The sequence below is a fragment of the Triticum aestivum genome, chromosome 2B (assembly GCF_018294505.1).
Source record: "Triticum aestivum cultivar Chinese Spring chromosome 2B, IWGSC CS RefSeq v2.1, whole genome shotgun sequence".
NCBI lineage: Eukaryota > Viridiplantae > Streptophyta > Magnoliopsida > Poales > Poaceae > Triticum > Triticum aestivum.
The window spans coordinates 20359102-20375297 of record NC_057798.1 but is presented as its reverse complement, the minus strand read 5'-3'; the positions used below and the strand labels follow the sequence as shown (position 1 = coordinate 20375297).

Sequence of the window (16196 nt, the reverse complement as noted above, 5' to 3'; positions counted from 1 at the left end):
AGAGAGAGAGAGAGAGAGAGAGAGAGGGTTGGTGCTCGGCCAACCGACAGATGAGCCATGGCGACGACTTTCCCTGCACCTAAACTCTCAGCGTCGACGATGTGGTAATCTCCTGACCAGAATGCATGCATGGTTGAGAAAGACCTCTCCTTAATCAGTGTTCGTGGCTCACCTTCCCACAAGAAAATGTTTTCCTGGAAGCTTTTGTCGCCTCTCAAAATAAATAGAACTTCTTCTATGCATCTTGTTTCTTGTGCACCTAAGGCTTGGAGTGATGTTGATCCAGAGGTTTAGGCCGGCCAGAAAACAAATCCTTACTGCATCTAATCATGAACACTTTCGCTTCAGTACACCCCCTAAACACATCAACCATTAAGATCACTCCGTACCCCTTCATAATTAAGGGTATGATGGGCATTAAGAATTTTGTTTGAAATGTTAAGAAATAATTAAGGAAAGTCTAAAATGACGTACTCTGATCAGGGACAACGTTGATCCGGACAGAAGGTGTAGGCCCTAAGCCCTGATTAATTGCTGAGTAATTAAGGGAATTAATTATTTGATTAAGGTGGGTGGACAATAATATCCTTTTCGATGTTTTAAGGGGGGTGTACCGAAGCAGGCCTCGATGGTGAATTGGTGATAAGGTGCTTCAGTTGATAATTTTAAATAGGTATTAATTTCATATGACTTACATGTTATTTTTCCATTTGTCATGCCTGATATTTAGGGTTGGTGCTCACTAGCAAATCACCATCATATCCGGAGGTAGAAGTGGGTGAATTGGATGTTGATTACAATAGACGACACATGGTGAGCATACATTACATATGAATTAACTCATTGAGCAGATTAATTAGCTACTACACACAAGCTTACAAACATATACTACTATACTGAACACTAATCAAAACAAAATATCAATATTCCTAAAGGATGAGCCCAGCGAGATGCCACAGATGATTGATGCCATAAGAACGATGCTGGAGTTATTGGGTGATGGTGAAACATCGACGAATATTTCTGCCTACGACACGGCATTGGTCGCCCTTGTCAAGAACCTTGAGGGAGGTGATGGACCGCAATTCCCCTCATGCATTGACTGGATTGTTCAAAATCAACTACCGGATGGTTCATGGGGTGACCCCGCTTTCTTTCTGGTCCAAGATCGGATGATAAGCACCCTGGCATGTGTGGTGGCAGTGAAGTCTTGGAAAATTGACAACGCCAACTTGTGTGATAGAGGTATATCAATAGCTGGATTCTTTGTTTTGACTAAGAATTGACTTGTTTATTCCCACAAAAAGATCATTTGTCTAATGTGTAGAGGAACATTTTTGTTGTAGGTGTGTCATTTATCCAAGAAAATATGAGCAGGTTGGTAGAAGAGGAACAGGACTGGATGCCATCCGGCTTCGAGATTAACTTCCCAGCACTCCTAGACAGGGCCAAGGACCTGTATTTGGACATCCCTTATAATCACCCTGTTTTGGAAGAGATATATGCCAAGAGAAATCTAAAGCTCTCGAAGTATATGCATACCTAAATCTAACTTGGATTTGGACATTGAGTTGAATAGTTTATGTATTATTAGGCAATAATTAATCTGAGTCTCGAACTATAGGATCCCTCTGGAACTACTACACGCCACACCAACCACCCTACTTTTCAGCTTGGAGGGAATGGCAAACTTGCAGTTGGACTGGGAAAAGCTCCTCAAGTTGCGGTGTCCGGACGGCTCCTTCCACTCATCGCCTGCTGCCACAGCTGCTGCCCTCTGTCACACCGGTGACAAGGAATGCCTTGCGTTTCTGGAGAGGCTCGTCAAGAAGTTCGACGGGGGAGGTAATTCAAAATCACTCTACTTGTTGTACAACCGGCACAAATTCACATTTTTCAAGGGTAGGAGTCCCTTGCAATGCCGAATATGTATACTAAGAATTTCCCTTGTTTTCAGTGCCATGTACCCACGCGATGGATATTTTTGAGCACTTATGGGTGGTCGATCGGCTGATGCGTCTGGGGATATCAAGGCACTTCACATGTGAAATTGAGCAGTGCATGGATTATATTTACAGGTAGCATAAACTATTTCCGTTGTATTGCAAATACATGATATTTGGAAATAATTCCACTCAAGAGTTCCTAACTTAACTGCAGTCAGGCATATACACGACTATTTTATTTGGTAAAGCCATCAAAGTATCAGCAGATTTATCATAAAATACATGCTCATATATAAATTTTGTTTAGCAACATATTGCGTATCAAAATAGCAGTTAGAGGCATGCTGGAGACTTCCAAATCATAAATCAGGTTTTACTTTTAACCAAGGGAGTACATGTTTGGAAACTCATTGCCTGAACATAAGTTAGACTTTTACATGGTCTCCAACATTCATGATCGCTATTACTCATACCTATATGTTAGCATAAAACTAACCAAACTCATACTTTATATGAATAAATGTTAATAATTTCAGTGATACTACCTTCACCCAATACATCTAAATACTTGTTATATATATATATATATTTTGAAACGGAGTAATAATAGTGTTTTTCTTCAAGACCGATAGAGTACTATTTTGAGCGGAGCTGTGTGTATATATACACTTTGAACAGGCGCTGGACTCAAAAGGGACTGGCTCATAACGCGCACTGCCCAACCACGGATATTGATGACACGGCCATGGGTTTCCGTCTCCTCCGTCAGCATGGCTATGACGTCACTCCATGTATGTAACTAATATTTTGTCAGTCAAATTTATGAATAAAACTAGATTCAAAATTCGAGAAGTGCTTCTTTGTTTGTTTTGAGGTAGTAGCGCCTTGCCATGCATAACTACTCCGTCATGGTAGATCAAGTTTGCCTAATGTGCATCCACAATGCAGCCGTGTTTAAGCACTTTGAGAAGGACGGCAAGTTTGTATGCTTCCCCATGGAGACGAACCACTCATCTGTCACCCCAATGCACAACACTTATCGTGCATCTCAATTTATGTTCGCCGGTGACGACAACGTCCTAGCACGGGCTGGGCACTATTGCCATTCATTCCTCCAAGAGAGACAAGCCTCCAACAAACTGTACGACAAGTGGATCATCGCCAAGGACCTGCCGGGTGAGGTATGTCCCAACACATTCAAGTTAATTATATATGAGGAATTGCAGTCCAGCTAAAACTTAATTTCCTTGGTTGACAACAGAGACACAGAGTAATGAGTAATTATATGGTGCCTTGTACTTGTAAAAATAGGTTGAGTACGCACTGAACTTCCCATGGAAAGCAAGTCTGCCTCGAATTGAAACAAGGATGTATCTGGATCAGTATGGAGGCAACACCGATGTTTGGATAGGCAAGGTCCTCTACAGGTAACAACCATCCTATGTAGACTGTAGTAATGGTATTCAGCTAGCACCAGGTCTTAATTGCAGTTATGGAAGTCATATATTTCGTTATGACACTTGACTTTTCAGAATGAAACTTGTGAGCAGTGACCTGTACCTTAAAATGGCAAAAGCTGAGTTCAGAGAATATCAAAGGCTCTCCCGACTTGAGTGGGATGGCCTCAGAAAGTAAGTCACGGTCTATTTTCTCTACCACTCTATCCTCAGGTTCAGTTAATTCGCTTCTACATAAGACAACTAGATTTGGTGGTATGAATCCTTGTCATGCAGAGGCCAGGTGTTGACTCATTTTGCTTTGCATCATATTGATGTTATATTAAGATTTCATAAAAGCGATCTTTTCTAGGGGAAATGACAACTACTACCTCCATTCCTAAACATAAGACGTTGTGCAGTTTAAAGATTCTTACCGGAGAGTACATGCAGGTGGTATTTCAGGAACCATCTGCAGAGGTATGGTGGCACTCCAAAGAGTGCGCTCACGGCTTACTTCTTAGCTGCAGCAAACATCTTCGAACCTGGCCGAGCAGCAGAGCGTCTAGGATGGGCTCGCATGGCAGTGCTTGCCGGGGCGGTGACCTCTCACTTTCGACACACTGGGTATGGGGCTTCATAGTTTTTTCCCGGAGTCTAGCTTTAGTGATGGTCAATATAACATGTGTGTGCACGCATATGATTGCAGGGGGGCAAAGGACTCAACTGAGAATCTTGAAGACCTCATTGACCTTGTCTCGGTTGACGACGCTTCTGGTGCTCTTCATGAAGCTGTAAAATTAATTGAACAACTACACTCAGATATAAATGTCCATATATATAATGCTGAATTTTTCTTTACGAGATACGAAACTGCGTATTTTCTTTGGAACCTGCAGTGGAAGCAGTGGCTCATGGCATGGACTGCAAAGGAGAGGTGTGAATCCCTTGAAGGGGATACAGCACTGTTGTTGGTTTGCACAGTCGAGATCTGCTCAGGAAGGCATGTTACGACCGAGCAAAACCTCAACCTTTGGGAGTATTCCCAGCTCGAGCAGCTCACCTCTTCCATCTGCCGCAAGCTTGCCACAATAGTTCTTGCTCAGGTGCGTGTGTACATGCGTTGCATTCATATATCCATGTACCTCCGTTTGAGTTGTATATATTGAAACTATAACCAAAAATGTTCAACGGGAAAAAACAGAATGGGGCAAGTATGGAGAACACAGAGGGCTCACACCGGCAAGTGGATTTGGAGATGCAAGAACTATCTTGGCGTGTTCATCAGGGTTGCCATGGCATCAACATAGAGACCAGGAAGACATTTCTCAACGTTGTGAAAAGCTTCTATTACTCGGCTCATTGCTCACATGAAACAGTCGATAGCCACATCGCAAAGGTCATATTCCAGGATGTCATTTAGGAAGTACCCTCTTCTGTCCTTGGCAGATGTCTAAGTTGATGCCGACGCATGAATTAAGCACGACTTTCTGTTGAGTTTCATCATGGTATATGTCTAAGTTGTATAAGAGTCATAACCCTACTTATCTAGTTGGCTGCTGGTGGCTCAGTCTCTCAAAGGTGTGTCTGTGTTTATAGGGGTGATTGTATGCTCATGTATGTGAGGGACTTGGAGCTATAGCACGCTATTTAAAATTTGGAATAAATGGAAAAAATGTATACCCACCCTGTAATTCTTGAAAAAATACCAGTTCAACAAAAATATCACCTAGTGCTGAAATCACTGAGTTTCAGTGATTGTGGTTTTCTATTCGACCAAATGGCCAATAGTTTCATTTAAATTCCAACTGAAAATTGGCCAAAAATAATCAAGGCTCAGACACAGCCACGAGTACACAATGCATCTATCGTGGAATTGTCAAGTCAGATGTCCTAGTGAAAGGACTTAGTCATGGAGCCATCGCAACTAGGAAGCTTAAAGGGGTTAATCGGGACAAAGGACACGGGTGTTTATACTCATTCGGCCCCTTGCGGTGAAGGTAAAAGCCTACGATCCAGTTTTGAGTGGGATTGCTTATGTCTTGATTACCAGGGAGCGAATCCGCCTGACCTAGTTCTTGATCTGATGTTACTTGTCCTGAACCGCCGCCGGGTCCTCCCTTTATATACAGAGGTCGACACCCAGCGACTCACAGAGTCTTGGTCGGCTCATAAACAGTGCCCGGCTCGGTCTCTCTCTATTCCTGCCTTACAATACAAGTTATATACATATGGTGGTTTATCTCTACGGGCTTTAAATCGCCTTTGGTCTTTGGGCCCTTTAACTGAACCGCCATCTTCAAGCATCGTCTTGGGATTCATGAATCGTCATAGGTATAACCCGGCCCCTCCTGGGCGGGTCATACCTAATAGTTATATCCCTAACATTAGGTCCCAGATTGATTTGAACTGGTTCATGTCAATCTTCAACTGTTAAAGAAAATCTTCTGCTCTTCGTTTGTACGAAAGTTTTATAACCCGCCATGACGTCATCCTCTGGATAGGTGGTAACCCGCCATGACGTCATCTGTCTTTAATTCACACTTTTGTCCAACATATCTCAATGAATCCTTATCTTAATGACCTTCCCGAGAATCGAGGCGTCCTAGTAGCTGGATAACCATATTTTCGGCCTCCTCGTTTTTTGTGCCCACTTAAGAGCCTTTCCTTATAAATAGGCACAACTGGTCTTTCCTCATTCTCCCCCTTTCCATCGTCTTCCACCTCTCGCACCCTTCTACTACTCGAGCTCCGCCGCCACCGCAGAGCGCACCGCCGTCCTCGTCCAGGCCACTGCATCACCCTGAATCGATCCAGAGACCGGCAGCGGCCCTCCGCAGTAGATCTGCAGCTGTAAGTTTTTGCCTTCCCGCGCCTCAGATCCGCATTAGGGTTTGCGAGTTTCTCTGTGTTCTTCAAAGTTCATCGTAGTTCTTCTTCAATGCTCGTACCGCGAGCCTCTTTGATCTGAAATCGGTGTATAACCAATGCGGTAGTTGTTTTGTTTCCACTTTTGATACCAGTAGATCCCCTTTTCCTATAAAGAGACCTCATTAGAGCTCACGAACTCATCCGTACTGGTTTTTTAGGTCTATATTATTTCCTTTTTCTGAGCATCCGTTTGATCCAAAATAATGATTGCAATCTGTGAAACTTGTTTGTATGACACTTAGCCAAACATCTGTGTTTTGATGGATCCACCTAGCCCTGGTGGCTCTAATAAATGAAAATTGCAATGCTCAATAGATAACCTCAACCACACATGGCGGCTTAAGTAACTTGACTGCTCACGGTGGTTTAAATATCCTGATATAGTTAGCCATATACCATTAGGCCCCTTCATAAGCCGCCATTTTGAATATGTATTGTGACACTTTCTCTCCGGCTTAAATTTGAACCAGAAATTTTACTCTTTGTTAGGCTTCCTTCTTCCCAATGCCACCCAAAACAACCACTTCATGCAATTGGGTTAAGTCCATCGTCACAGAGAGTACCCTTGATGACTTTGTGAAAACCGGCTATCTGCCAAAGAAGGAAGTCATGTCATACCGTGCTCCTGACCCAACAGACGAAAAGCCTGAGCCCAAAGAAGGGGAAGTCGTCGTTTTTACTGATCACATGATCCGGGGCTTTTCACCACCTGGCTCAAAGTTCTTCAGAGACGTCTTACACTTTTTTGACCTCCATCCTCAAGACATCGGACCCAACTCCGTGTCTAATATTTGCAACTTTCAAGTGTTCTGTGAGGTGTATCTTGGAGAGGAGCCCAGCTTATTACTCTTCAGAGAGTTATTTTATTTGAACCGCCAGAATGAATGTGCCAATGGGCCTAGTTTGGAGCTTGGCGGGGTCTCAATCCAACGACGGAGAGACGTCATTTTTTCTTATGCGAATCCACCAAGTCACCCCAAAGACTGGAACCAGACATGGTTCTATTGCCAAGACACTTCACCGGCTGATGAGAACCCTCTACCCGGCTTCTGTGCTCTGCGTCTTGAATCCAATCATCCGCTTCCTGACAAAGTGACAGCCGCTGAACGCCAGACACTCGCCCCCACCCTTGCAAAAATCAAAGCGCTGCTGGGGAACGGCTTAAATCGCATTGATCTGGTCCGGTGCTGGGTTGCATGGCGGATCATCCCGTTGAGCCGCCGCTCCGGGTTAATGTGCACCTACACGGGCGAGAAGAATGACCCTCTGCGGCACAGCCCTGATGATTTACCTGACGACGTTATCAACAATATGACCAAATCGCTCTTGAACGAGAGCCCTTTCTGCAAAGCTAACTCGGCTCCAGCGGTAAGCTACCAAATTGGGTAACTTTACCTTCATCCTTGATGTTTTGTCTTTACTCAAACTTTGTTGATTTTCACATGCTGACAATAAATTTTGGAAGACAAAGTATGATCATGAGGCTGCAAAGAGAGCCAGGAAGGCCAAGAGAGCCGCCAGGAAAGCCACCACAAAGAAAAGAGGAAAGAAGTCTAGCGCTTCTGAACTGTTTCGACTGGAGGACTCTTCTGACTCAGAGGTGGCCCTTGACTCTCATGGCTCATTTTTTAATCACCTTATTGATACTGATTATGATCAGGATGACACGGGAATGAGTCATGGGGTAGATGAAGAGGTAACTATTATTTCCTCCGACTCGGAGCCTTTGCCAAGACAAAAAATCCGAAGAGTAACCCGAAAAGTAAGATTTTCACATCCCTTAGTTTATCAAGATCCTCAATTTCTTTTGAAACGACAGATTCATGAGAGCCGGAGGCAGACCCGGACCAGCAAAGATGTAGAACTCTCCTTCGGCTTACCAAATACACCAAGGAAGTGCCGGAACGAGGTCACCTCCGACTTAAATCCCTCTTATCCTTTGGCGGGTCTCACTCGTCAAGCACTGAACTCTTCTGACTCGAATTATCAGGAAACGTCACCTTCCTCCGGCGACTCACTCCAGTCCAACATGTCGGCCCTTAAGACTTCTCCAGGGTAATGACGATTTTACTTATCTTGTATTCATTTCAATTCTTTATACTTGTACTGATCTTTTTGATCTTATGCAGCGGAAAAGCAAACCCAGCAAGAGGGTGAAGAAGAACAAACCAGCCGAAGAGCTAACTGTCAATGAGCCGGAACTCCAGACGGCTGCACCTGATGCCTCTATCCCTGAGCCGCCGCTTGAACCGGCTCCTGAGACGCCAACGTCGACTGCTGACCCGCCTGCTGAGCAAGCCGCTGACGGCTCTAAGAACCCTGAAGTCCCTAGCCCAGCCAAGTCACACGGCCCACAAGATGCTGATGTGGAAATTACCAAGACCAGCTATACTGAACCGGCTAGACCTACTGTGTTAGCCAAGTGTTCTGCCAAAGAGGAGCACCTAGAACACCATAAGGTCAGATTTGACATTGCTGATTATACTCACATGAGCATTGGGGATGTTTTTTCTGGCTATCTTAGCCAAGTGCACAGCAGCCGTGACCTCGAAGTTGATATGGTGAAGCAAATGCACCAGAAATTTGAGGTATAAACTCTTCCCTTCACTGAATTATCCTTGCTATGCTAGCCCCCAAGTCTATTGCTTATGATGGATATGTTGTAGACTTAGAACAAATGTATAATCATTAGTAATATCCTTTGGTCAAACCTGTAAAAATCCGGCTTAATCCGTAGTCCCCAAGGGCCGGTTTAATCAAAATGAATGAGCCCCAAGTGCCAAGTACTCTTGCTTGCAAAGTGCTTGGGACTTACTCTCATGAACCGCCACTTAGATAGAATCCTTCCGTAGACATTGGCCCCCAAGTACCAAGTGTTGTTGCTTGCAAAAGGCTTGGGACTTGATATTGTATGCTAATATTCATGATTTTGACCCGGTAATTGTACAGGCCACCACCACTCAACTTCAATAGAAGTATCTGAATTGAAGAACTGCCTAGAGGCACAGGAGACTAAAACCCAAAGAGCCAATTCCAAATTTGAATTCAATGTGTCTGAACAAGAGAAACTAAAAACAGACTTTCAGACGGAGAAAAAGGCCTGAGCTGAGGAAAAGATCGCCTTGACCCATCGAGCTGAGAAGGTAGAGGCGGCTCTTGAAAAGGTGACCACCGAATTGTCCGTCTTAAAACGCCATGTATCTCAGATGGTCTTAGCAATCTTTGGTAAGTCGCCCTGCAAGTGTCAAATATTGGAACTTTCTAGTGATCATATGAATTGTCATTAACTCACCAGATACTGTTATGTAGGCCCCAGGAGCACAAATCTCAATCAGGACATGTCGGTGAAGCTGAAGGCGGTTTACATGCTTGTGGAACAACTTTACACTGGATCTCAGCGTGCCTTAGCGACAGTTGCCCTGTCAAACGAAATCCCCACACTCCTGGTGGATGTGCTAAAGAAGCTTTCGATGCTGCCCCAGCGATTCAATGAATTAAGGCGATCGTCTGCGAGAGCCGGAGCCATGGTTGCCTTAAGCCTGGCCAAAGCTTGGCTACCGGAATTAGACCCGGCCGACATCGCTATTGGTTATCCAAGCCTTAATGAGGATGGCACTTCATTTGAACAGGAGGACTTCGCCGCTTGTGTGAAGGAAATACGTCATGTGGCCACCCTGATTGCTGATGAGGCGGATCTCACCAGGTACCAACCGGGTTATGATGCGGAAAATCGGAGGATCCTGACGCCACATTATAAAGTCACAAGCCTGATCCCACCAATCCGTAAGCATACCTTCGCCCCTGAAGTTGACTCGGCCGGACTAATTGATGATGAAGCTGAATTTGAAGCTTTGAATGCCATTGACTGGTCATCATCAACCTTCCAGGACAGGGAACAAGTCGAACGAGCGGAGAGGGTTGGTCTGGAAGCTTCAGGTCAACAAGAGAATTGATCCGGCCAGGCGGCTCATATTTGCAACCTGCTGAAAAACAATTTAATCATGTGGACTTGGGGAGTCATGTAATAGGGTAGAAATGACTTTGCTTTGTCATGCCATCGTGCTCGTTTTTGTGCTCAACACTGTTAAGCCGCCATCTTATGTTCGCCCCTTTTGTACTTAATCTGTTTTCCTTATGCATAAGAAAGTCCTTGAACTGTCCTGCACACAGAAATGGATCACAAGAAACCCTTGGCGGTTTACCGTAAGGCGGGTCATACTATCTGATATATAACCACCAATATGGAAACAAAAGCCACAGATAAGCCTGTTATGAATTATAGCTTTGAAATACAACTATAATATCATACCTGTGATTTTGAATTTGCACTGCCGGTTTATGTGACCTGAACAATAAGGGTGATAACCCAATCCTTAGAAGCCAACACTTCCAAATGTATGATGATTGTCATATGCTGGCGACTTATCGTCCAAAGCCAAGCCGGGTTAAATTTAAACCACACTTATACTTAGATCTGAACAAAAAAAGTCTCAAGACATAACCAAACATTGTTTTCAAAAAACTTAAGCCAAATAGATAGAAAAAATCGAGGCTTCTGATTCGAATACGATCAGTAAACCGGACCAAAGGGGTTAAGATAGGATTCGAATACGATCATGTAGCCCCCAGTGGCTTTGGCGTTGCGCCGATCAAGAGGGTACCGACAGCTATGTTCTCTTTGGTTCGAATACGACCTATGTTTGAACAGGAAGCCCCCAAATGACCTTGAGAGTTTTTTAACAACTCTGATTCAAATACGATCAAAGTCATACCCAAAAGGGGTTAAGCTATGATTCAAATACGATCAAGAAGCCCCCTAGTGAGTTTGGCATTGTGCCGATCAAGAGGGTACCGACAGCTATGTTCTCTTTGGTTCGAATACGACCTATGTTTGAACAGGAAGCCCCCTAGTGATCATGAGGTTTAATGGCTAGATTCGAATACGATCATGAGCCGGACCAAGAGGGTTAAGCTAGATTCGAATACGATCAGCCCCCAATTGATCGTTTGAAATTATGATGATGAAGACATATGATCATTGAGGATGAAAAGGATAGAGGTCCTGCTTTATTACTTATCATAATATATACATCGTCAAAATATGTACATCATTTGAGTCGGTGGCTCAAGTGTAGTAAGGCCGAAGATGAGCTATATTCCACGGCCGGTGGGTCTCTTCCTCCGACTTACGTGAGTCTTTGTGCTCTCGAACATCGATAAGGTAGTATAACCCGTTGTTCAAGTTCTTGCTGACCACAAAGGGCCCTTCCTGGATGAGCCGGAGCACCAAGTCACCTTCTTGAAAGGTTCTGGACTTAACTCGGCGGCTGCGATAACGGCACAGGTCCTGTTGGTAAATCGCCGAGCGGGCTGCTGCCAAGTCACGCTTTTCATCTAACAGGTCAAGTGCATCCTGATGGGCTTGTTTGTTATCAGCTTCAGCGTAAACTGCCACACGGGGCGAGTCATGACGGATGTCACTAGGTAGAACCGCCTCTGCTCCGTAAACCATGAAGAAAGGCGTGTAACCCGTAGACCTGTTGGGGGTAGTATTGATGCTCCATATCGCAGAAGGTAACTCCTCCACCCAACAACCCGGCATCCGTTGCAAAGGAACCATAAGCCGGGGTTTGATGCCCTTCAAGATTTCCTGATTGGCTCTTTCAGCTTGACCATTGGACTGAGGATGAGCTACTGATGAAACATCAAGCCGGATATGCTCGCGTTGACTGAACTCCTCCATGGCACCCTTGGACAGATTAGTACCATTGTCAGTTATAATGCTATGTGGAAAGCCAAAACGAAAGATCACCTTTTTCATGAATTGAACTACCGTGGCTGCATCACACTTACTAACTGGCTCTGCCTCAACCCACTTTGTGAATTTGTCAACCGCCACCAAGAGGTGGGTCTTTTTATCTTTGGACCATTTGAAAGGCCCAACCATGTCGAGTCCCCAAATTGCAAACGGCCAAGTAATTGGAATCATCCTCAATTCTTGAGCCGGCACGTGAGCTCGTCCTGAGAATTTCTGACAACCATCACATTTACTGACCAGATCCTCCGCATTAGCGCGAGCCGTCAGCCAATAAAATCAATGACGAAAAGCCTTAGCCACAAGGGACTTTGAACCGGCATGATGTCCACAATCCCCTTCGTGAATCTCATGAAGAATCTCTTGACCTTCCTCAGGAGAAACACAACGCTGAAACACCCCAATGACACTGCGATGATGCAACTCACCGTTAGCGATTGTCATTGACTTAGACCGCCGGGTTATCTGCCTAGCCAAGGTTTCATCCTCTGGTAACTCGCCCCGGGTCATGTAAGCCAAATAGGGCACTGTCCAATCTGGGATGACGTGAAGAGCCGCCACCAATTGTGCTTCCGGGTCAGGGACAGCCAAGTCTTCCTTTGTAGGCAACTTGATAGAAGGGTTATGCAGAATATCCAAGAAGGTATTAGGTGGCACCGGCTTATGCTAAGACCCCAGCCGGCTTAAAGCATCAGCTTCCTCATTCTTTCTGTGATCAATGTGCTCCACCTGGTAACCATTGAAGTGTCCAACAATAGCATCAACTTCACGGTGATAAGCCGCCATGAGGGGATCCTTGGAATCCCACTTTCCTGAAACTTAATGAGCCACCAGATCTGAGTCGCCAAAGCACCTTACCTGGCTTAAGCTCATCTCCTTAGCCATCCGAAGACCATGGAGCAAGGCCTCATACTCAGCTGCATTGTTAGTACAAGGAAACATCAACCTTAGCACATAACAAATATTGTCACCTCGAGGGGAAGCTAAAACAACTCCAGCCCCGAGCCCTCCAATTGCCTGGACCCATCAAAGTGAATAGTCCAATATGTGTTGTCCGGCTTCTTTTTAGGCATTTGCAGCTCTGTCCAATCATTTATGAAGTCCACCAGTGCTTGAGACTTGATAGCAGTGTGTGGCACATACTTTAACCCATGAGGCCCAAGTTCAATGGCCCACTTAGCAACTCATCCTGTGGCTTCTCTGTTTTGAATGATATCTCCTAATGGAGCAGAGCTGACCATAGTGATGAGATGACCCGGGAAATATTGCTTAAGCTTCTGGCTTGCCATGAACACCCCATAAACGAGATTCTGCCAATGTGGATATCTTTGCTTAGACTCAATAAGCACCTGATACGTCTTCAAGGTATCTATAATTTATGAAGCATTCATGCTATTATACTATCTGTTTTGAATGATTACGGGCTTTATTATACACTTTTATATTAATTTTGGGACTAACCTATTAATCGGAGGCCCAACCCATATTGATGTTTTATTGCCTATTTCAGTGTTTCGAAGAAAAGGAATATCAAACGGAGTCCAAACGGAATGAAACCTTCTGGAGCGTGATTTTTGGAACGAACATCATCCGGGAGACTTGGAGTACAAGCAAGGGAAGCTTCGAGGAGGCCAGGAGATAGGAGGGCGCGCCCACCCCCCTGGGCGCACCCCCTGTCTCGTGGGCCCCTCGAGACTCCTCCGACCGACTTCTTTCGCCTATATATTCCCATATACCCTAAAAACATCAAAACAGAAGATAGATCGGGAGTTCTGCTGCCGCAAGCATCTGTAGCCACCAAAAACCTCTCGGGAGCCCGTTCTGGCACCTTGCGGGAGGGGGAATCCCTCACCGGTGGCCATCTTCATCATCCCGGCGCTCTCCATGACGAGGAGGGAGTAGTTCACCCTCGGGGCTGAGGGTATGTACCAGTAGCTATGTGTTTGATCTCTCTCTCTCTCTCTCTCGTGTTCTCTCTATGGCACGATCTTGATGTATCGCGAGCTTTTCTATTATAGTTGGATCTTATGATGTTTCTCCCCCTCTACTCTCTCGTGATGAATTGAGTTTTCCACTTGAAGTTATCTTATCGGATTGAGTCTTTAATGATTTGAGAACACTTGATGTATGTCTTGCCGTGCTTATCTGTGGTGACAATGGAATATCATGTGCCACTTGATGTATGTTTTGGTGATCAACTTGCGGGTTCCGCCCATGAACCTATGCATAGGGGTTGGCACACGTTTTCGTCTTGACTCTCCGGTAGAAACTTTGGGGCACTCTTTGAAGTACTTTGTGTTGGTTGAATAGATGAATCTGAGATTGTGTGATGCATATCGTATAATCATGCCCACAGATACTTGAGGTGACAATGAAGTATCTAGGTGATGAAGGAAATATGCCCTAGAGGCAATAATAAAGTTATTATTTATTTCCTTATATCATGATAAATGTTTATTGTTCATGCTAGAATTGTATTAGCCGGAAACATAATACATGTGTGAATACATAGACAAACATAGTGTCACTAGTATGCCTCTACTTGACTAGCTCGTTTATCAAAGATGGTTATGTTTCCTAGCCATGGACAAAAGAGTTGTCATTTGATTAATGGGATCACATCATTAGGAGAATGATGTGATTGACTTGACCCATTCCGTTAGCCTTAGCACTTGATCGTTTAGTATGTTGCTACTGCTTTCTTCATGACTTATACATGTTCCTATGACTATGAGATTATGCGACTCCCGTTTACCGTAGGAACACTTTGTGTGCTACCAAACATCACAACGTAACTGGGTGATTATAAAGGAGCTCTACAGGTGTCTCCGAAGGTACATGTTGGGTTGGCTTATTTCGAGATTAGGATTTGTCACTCCGATTGTCGGAGAGGTATCTCTGGGCCCTCTCGGTAATGCACATCACTATAAGCCTTGCAAGCAATGTAGCTAATGAGTTAGTTGCGGGATGATGTATTACGGAACGAGTAAAGAGACTTGCCGGTAAAGAGATTGAACTAGGTATTGCATACCGGCGATGGAATCTCGGGCAAGTAACATACTGATGACAAAGGGAACAACGTATGTTGTTATGCGGTCTGACCGATAAATATATTCGTAGAATACGTGGGAGCCAATATGAGCATCCAGGTTCCGCTATTGGTTATTGACCGGAGATGTGTCTCGGTCATGTCTACATAGTTCTTGAACCCGTAGGGTCCGCACGCTTAAGGTTTCGATGATAGTTATATGAGTTTATGAGTTTTGATGTACCGAAGGAGTTCAGAGTCCCGGATGAGATCGGGGACATGACGAGGAGTCTCGAAATGGTCGAGACGTAAAAATCGATATATTGGACGACTGTATTCGGAGTTCGGAAAGGTTCCGAGTGATTCGGGTATTTTTCGGAGCACCGGAGAGTTACGGGAATTCGTCGGGGAGTATATGGGCCTTATTGGTCTTTAGGGGAAAGAGAGAGGAGAGGCTGGGCGCCCCCCCCCCCCCAAGGCCTAGTCCGAGTTGGACTAGGGGGAGGGGCTGCGCCCCCTCCTTCCTTCTCTTCTCTTCCCTCTTTCCTTGACTCCTACTCCTACTACTTGGAAGGGGGGAATCCTACTCCGGTGGGAGTAGGACTCCTCCTTGGCGCGCCTTCCTTGGCCGGCCGCCCCCTCCCCCTTGGCTCCTTTATATACGGGGCAGGAGGGCACCCCATGACACACAAGTTGATCTTCATGATCGTTCCTTAGCCGTGTGCGGTGCCCCCCTCCATCATATTCCACCTCGGTCATATCGTTGCGGTGCTTAAGCGAAGCCCTGTGTCGGTAGAACATCATCATCGTCACCACGCCGTCGTGCTAACGAAACTCATCCCTGACACCCTGCTGGATCAGAGTCCGGGGATCGTCATCAAGCTGAACGTGTGCTGAACTTGGAGGTGCCGTACGTTCAGTGCTTGGATCGGTCGGATCATGAAGACGTACGACTACATCAACCGCGTTGTCATAACGCTTCCGCTTTCGGTCTACGAGGGTACGTGTACAACACTCTCCCCTCTCGTTGCTATGCATCA

The 16196-nt window shown here is 45.2% G+C and overlaps 1 protein-coding gene across 1 annotated transcript; it reads left to right on the top strand.

The window, feature by feature from the left end:
- Nucleotides 1–37: 37 nt before the first annotated feature.
- On the top strand, nucleotides 38–4805 carry LOC123040050 (syn-copalyl diphosphate synthase). The gene is made up of 14 exons (XM_044462996.1): nucleotides 38–104; nucleotides 731–813; nucleotides 936–1245; nucleotides 1347–1530; nucleotides 1625–1845; nucleotides 1958–2078; nucleotides 2625–2737; nucleotides 2895–3127; nucleotides 3258–3373; nucleotides 3479–3577; nucleotides 3836–4009; nucleotides 4092–4176; nucleotides 4282–4488; nucleotides 4587–4805. Exons 2-14 carry the CDS (start codon nucleotides 811–813, stop codon nucleotides 4803–4805), a joined length of 2085 nt encoding a protein of 694 aa, XP_044318931.1. The 5' UTR covers nucleotides 38–104; nucleotides 731–810.
- The last annotated feature ends 11391 nt before the right edge of the window (nucleotides 4806–16196 follow it).

Coding starts and splice junctions, on each gene's coding strand:
- LOC123040050 (XM_044462996.1), top strand. Junction 3,374..3,478: donor ATAGGCAAGGTCCTCTACAG/GTAACAACCATC, acceptor TTGACTTTTCAG/AATGAAACTTGTGAGCAGTG. Junction 4,489..4,586: donor CCACAATAGTTCTTGCTCAG/GTGCGTGTGTAC, acceptor GGGAAAAAACAG/AATGGGGCAAGTATGGAGAA.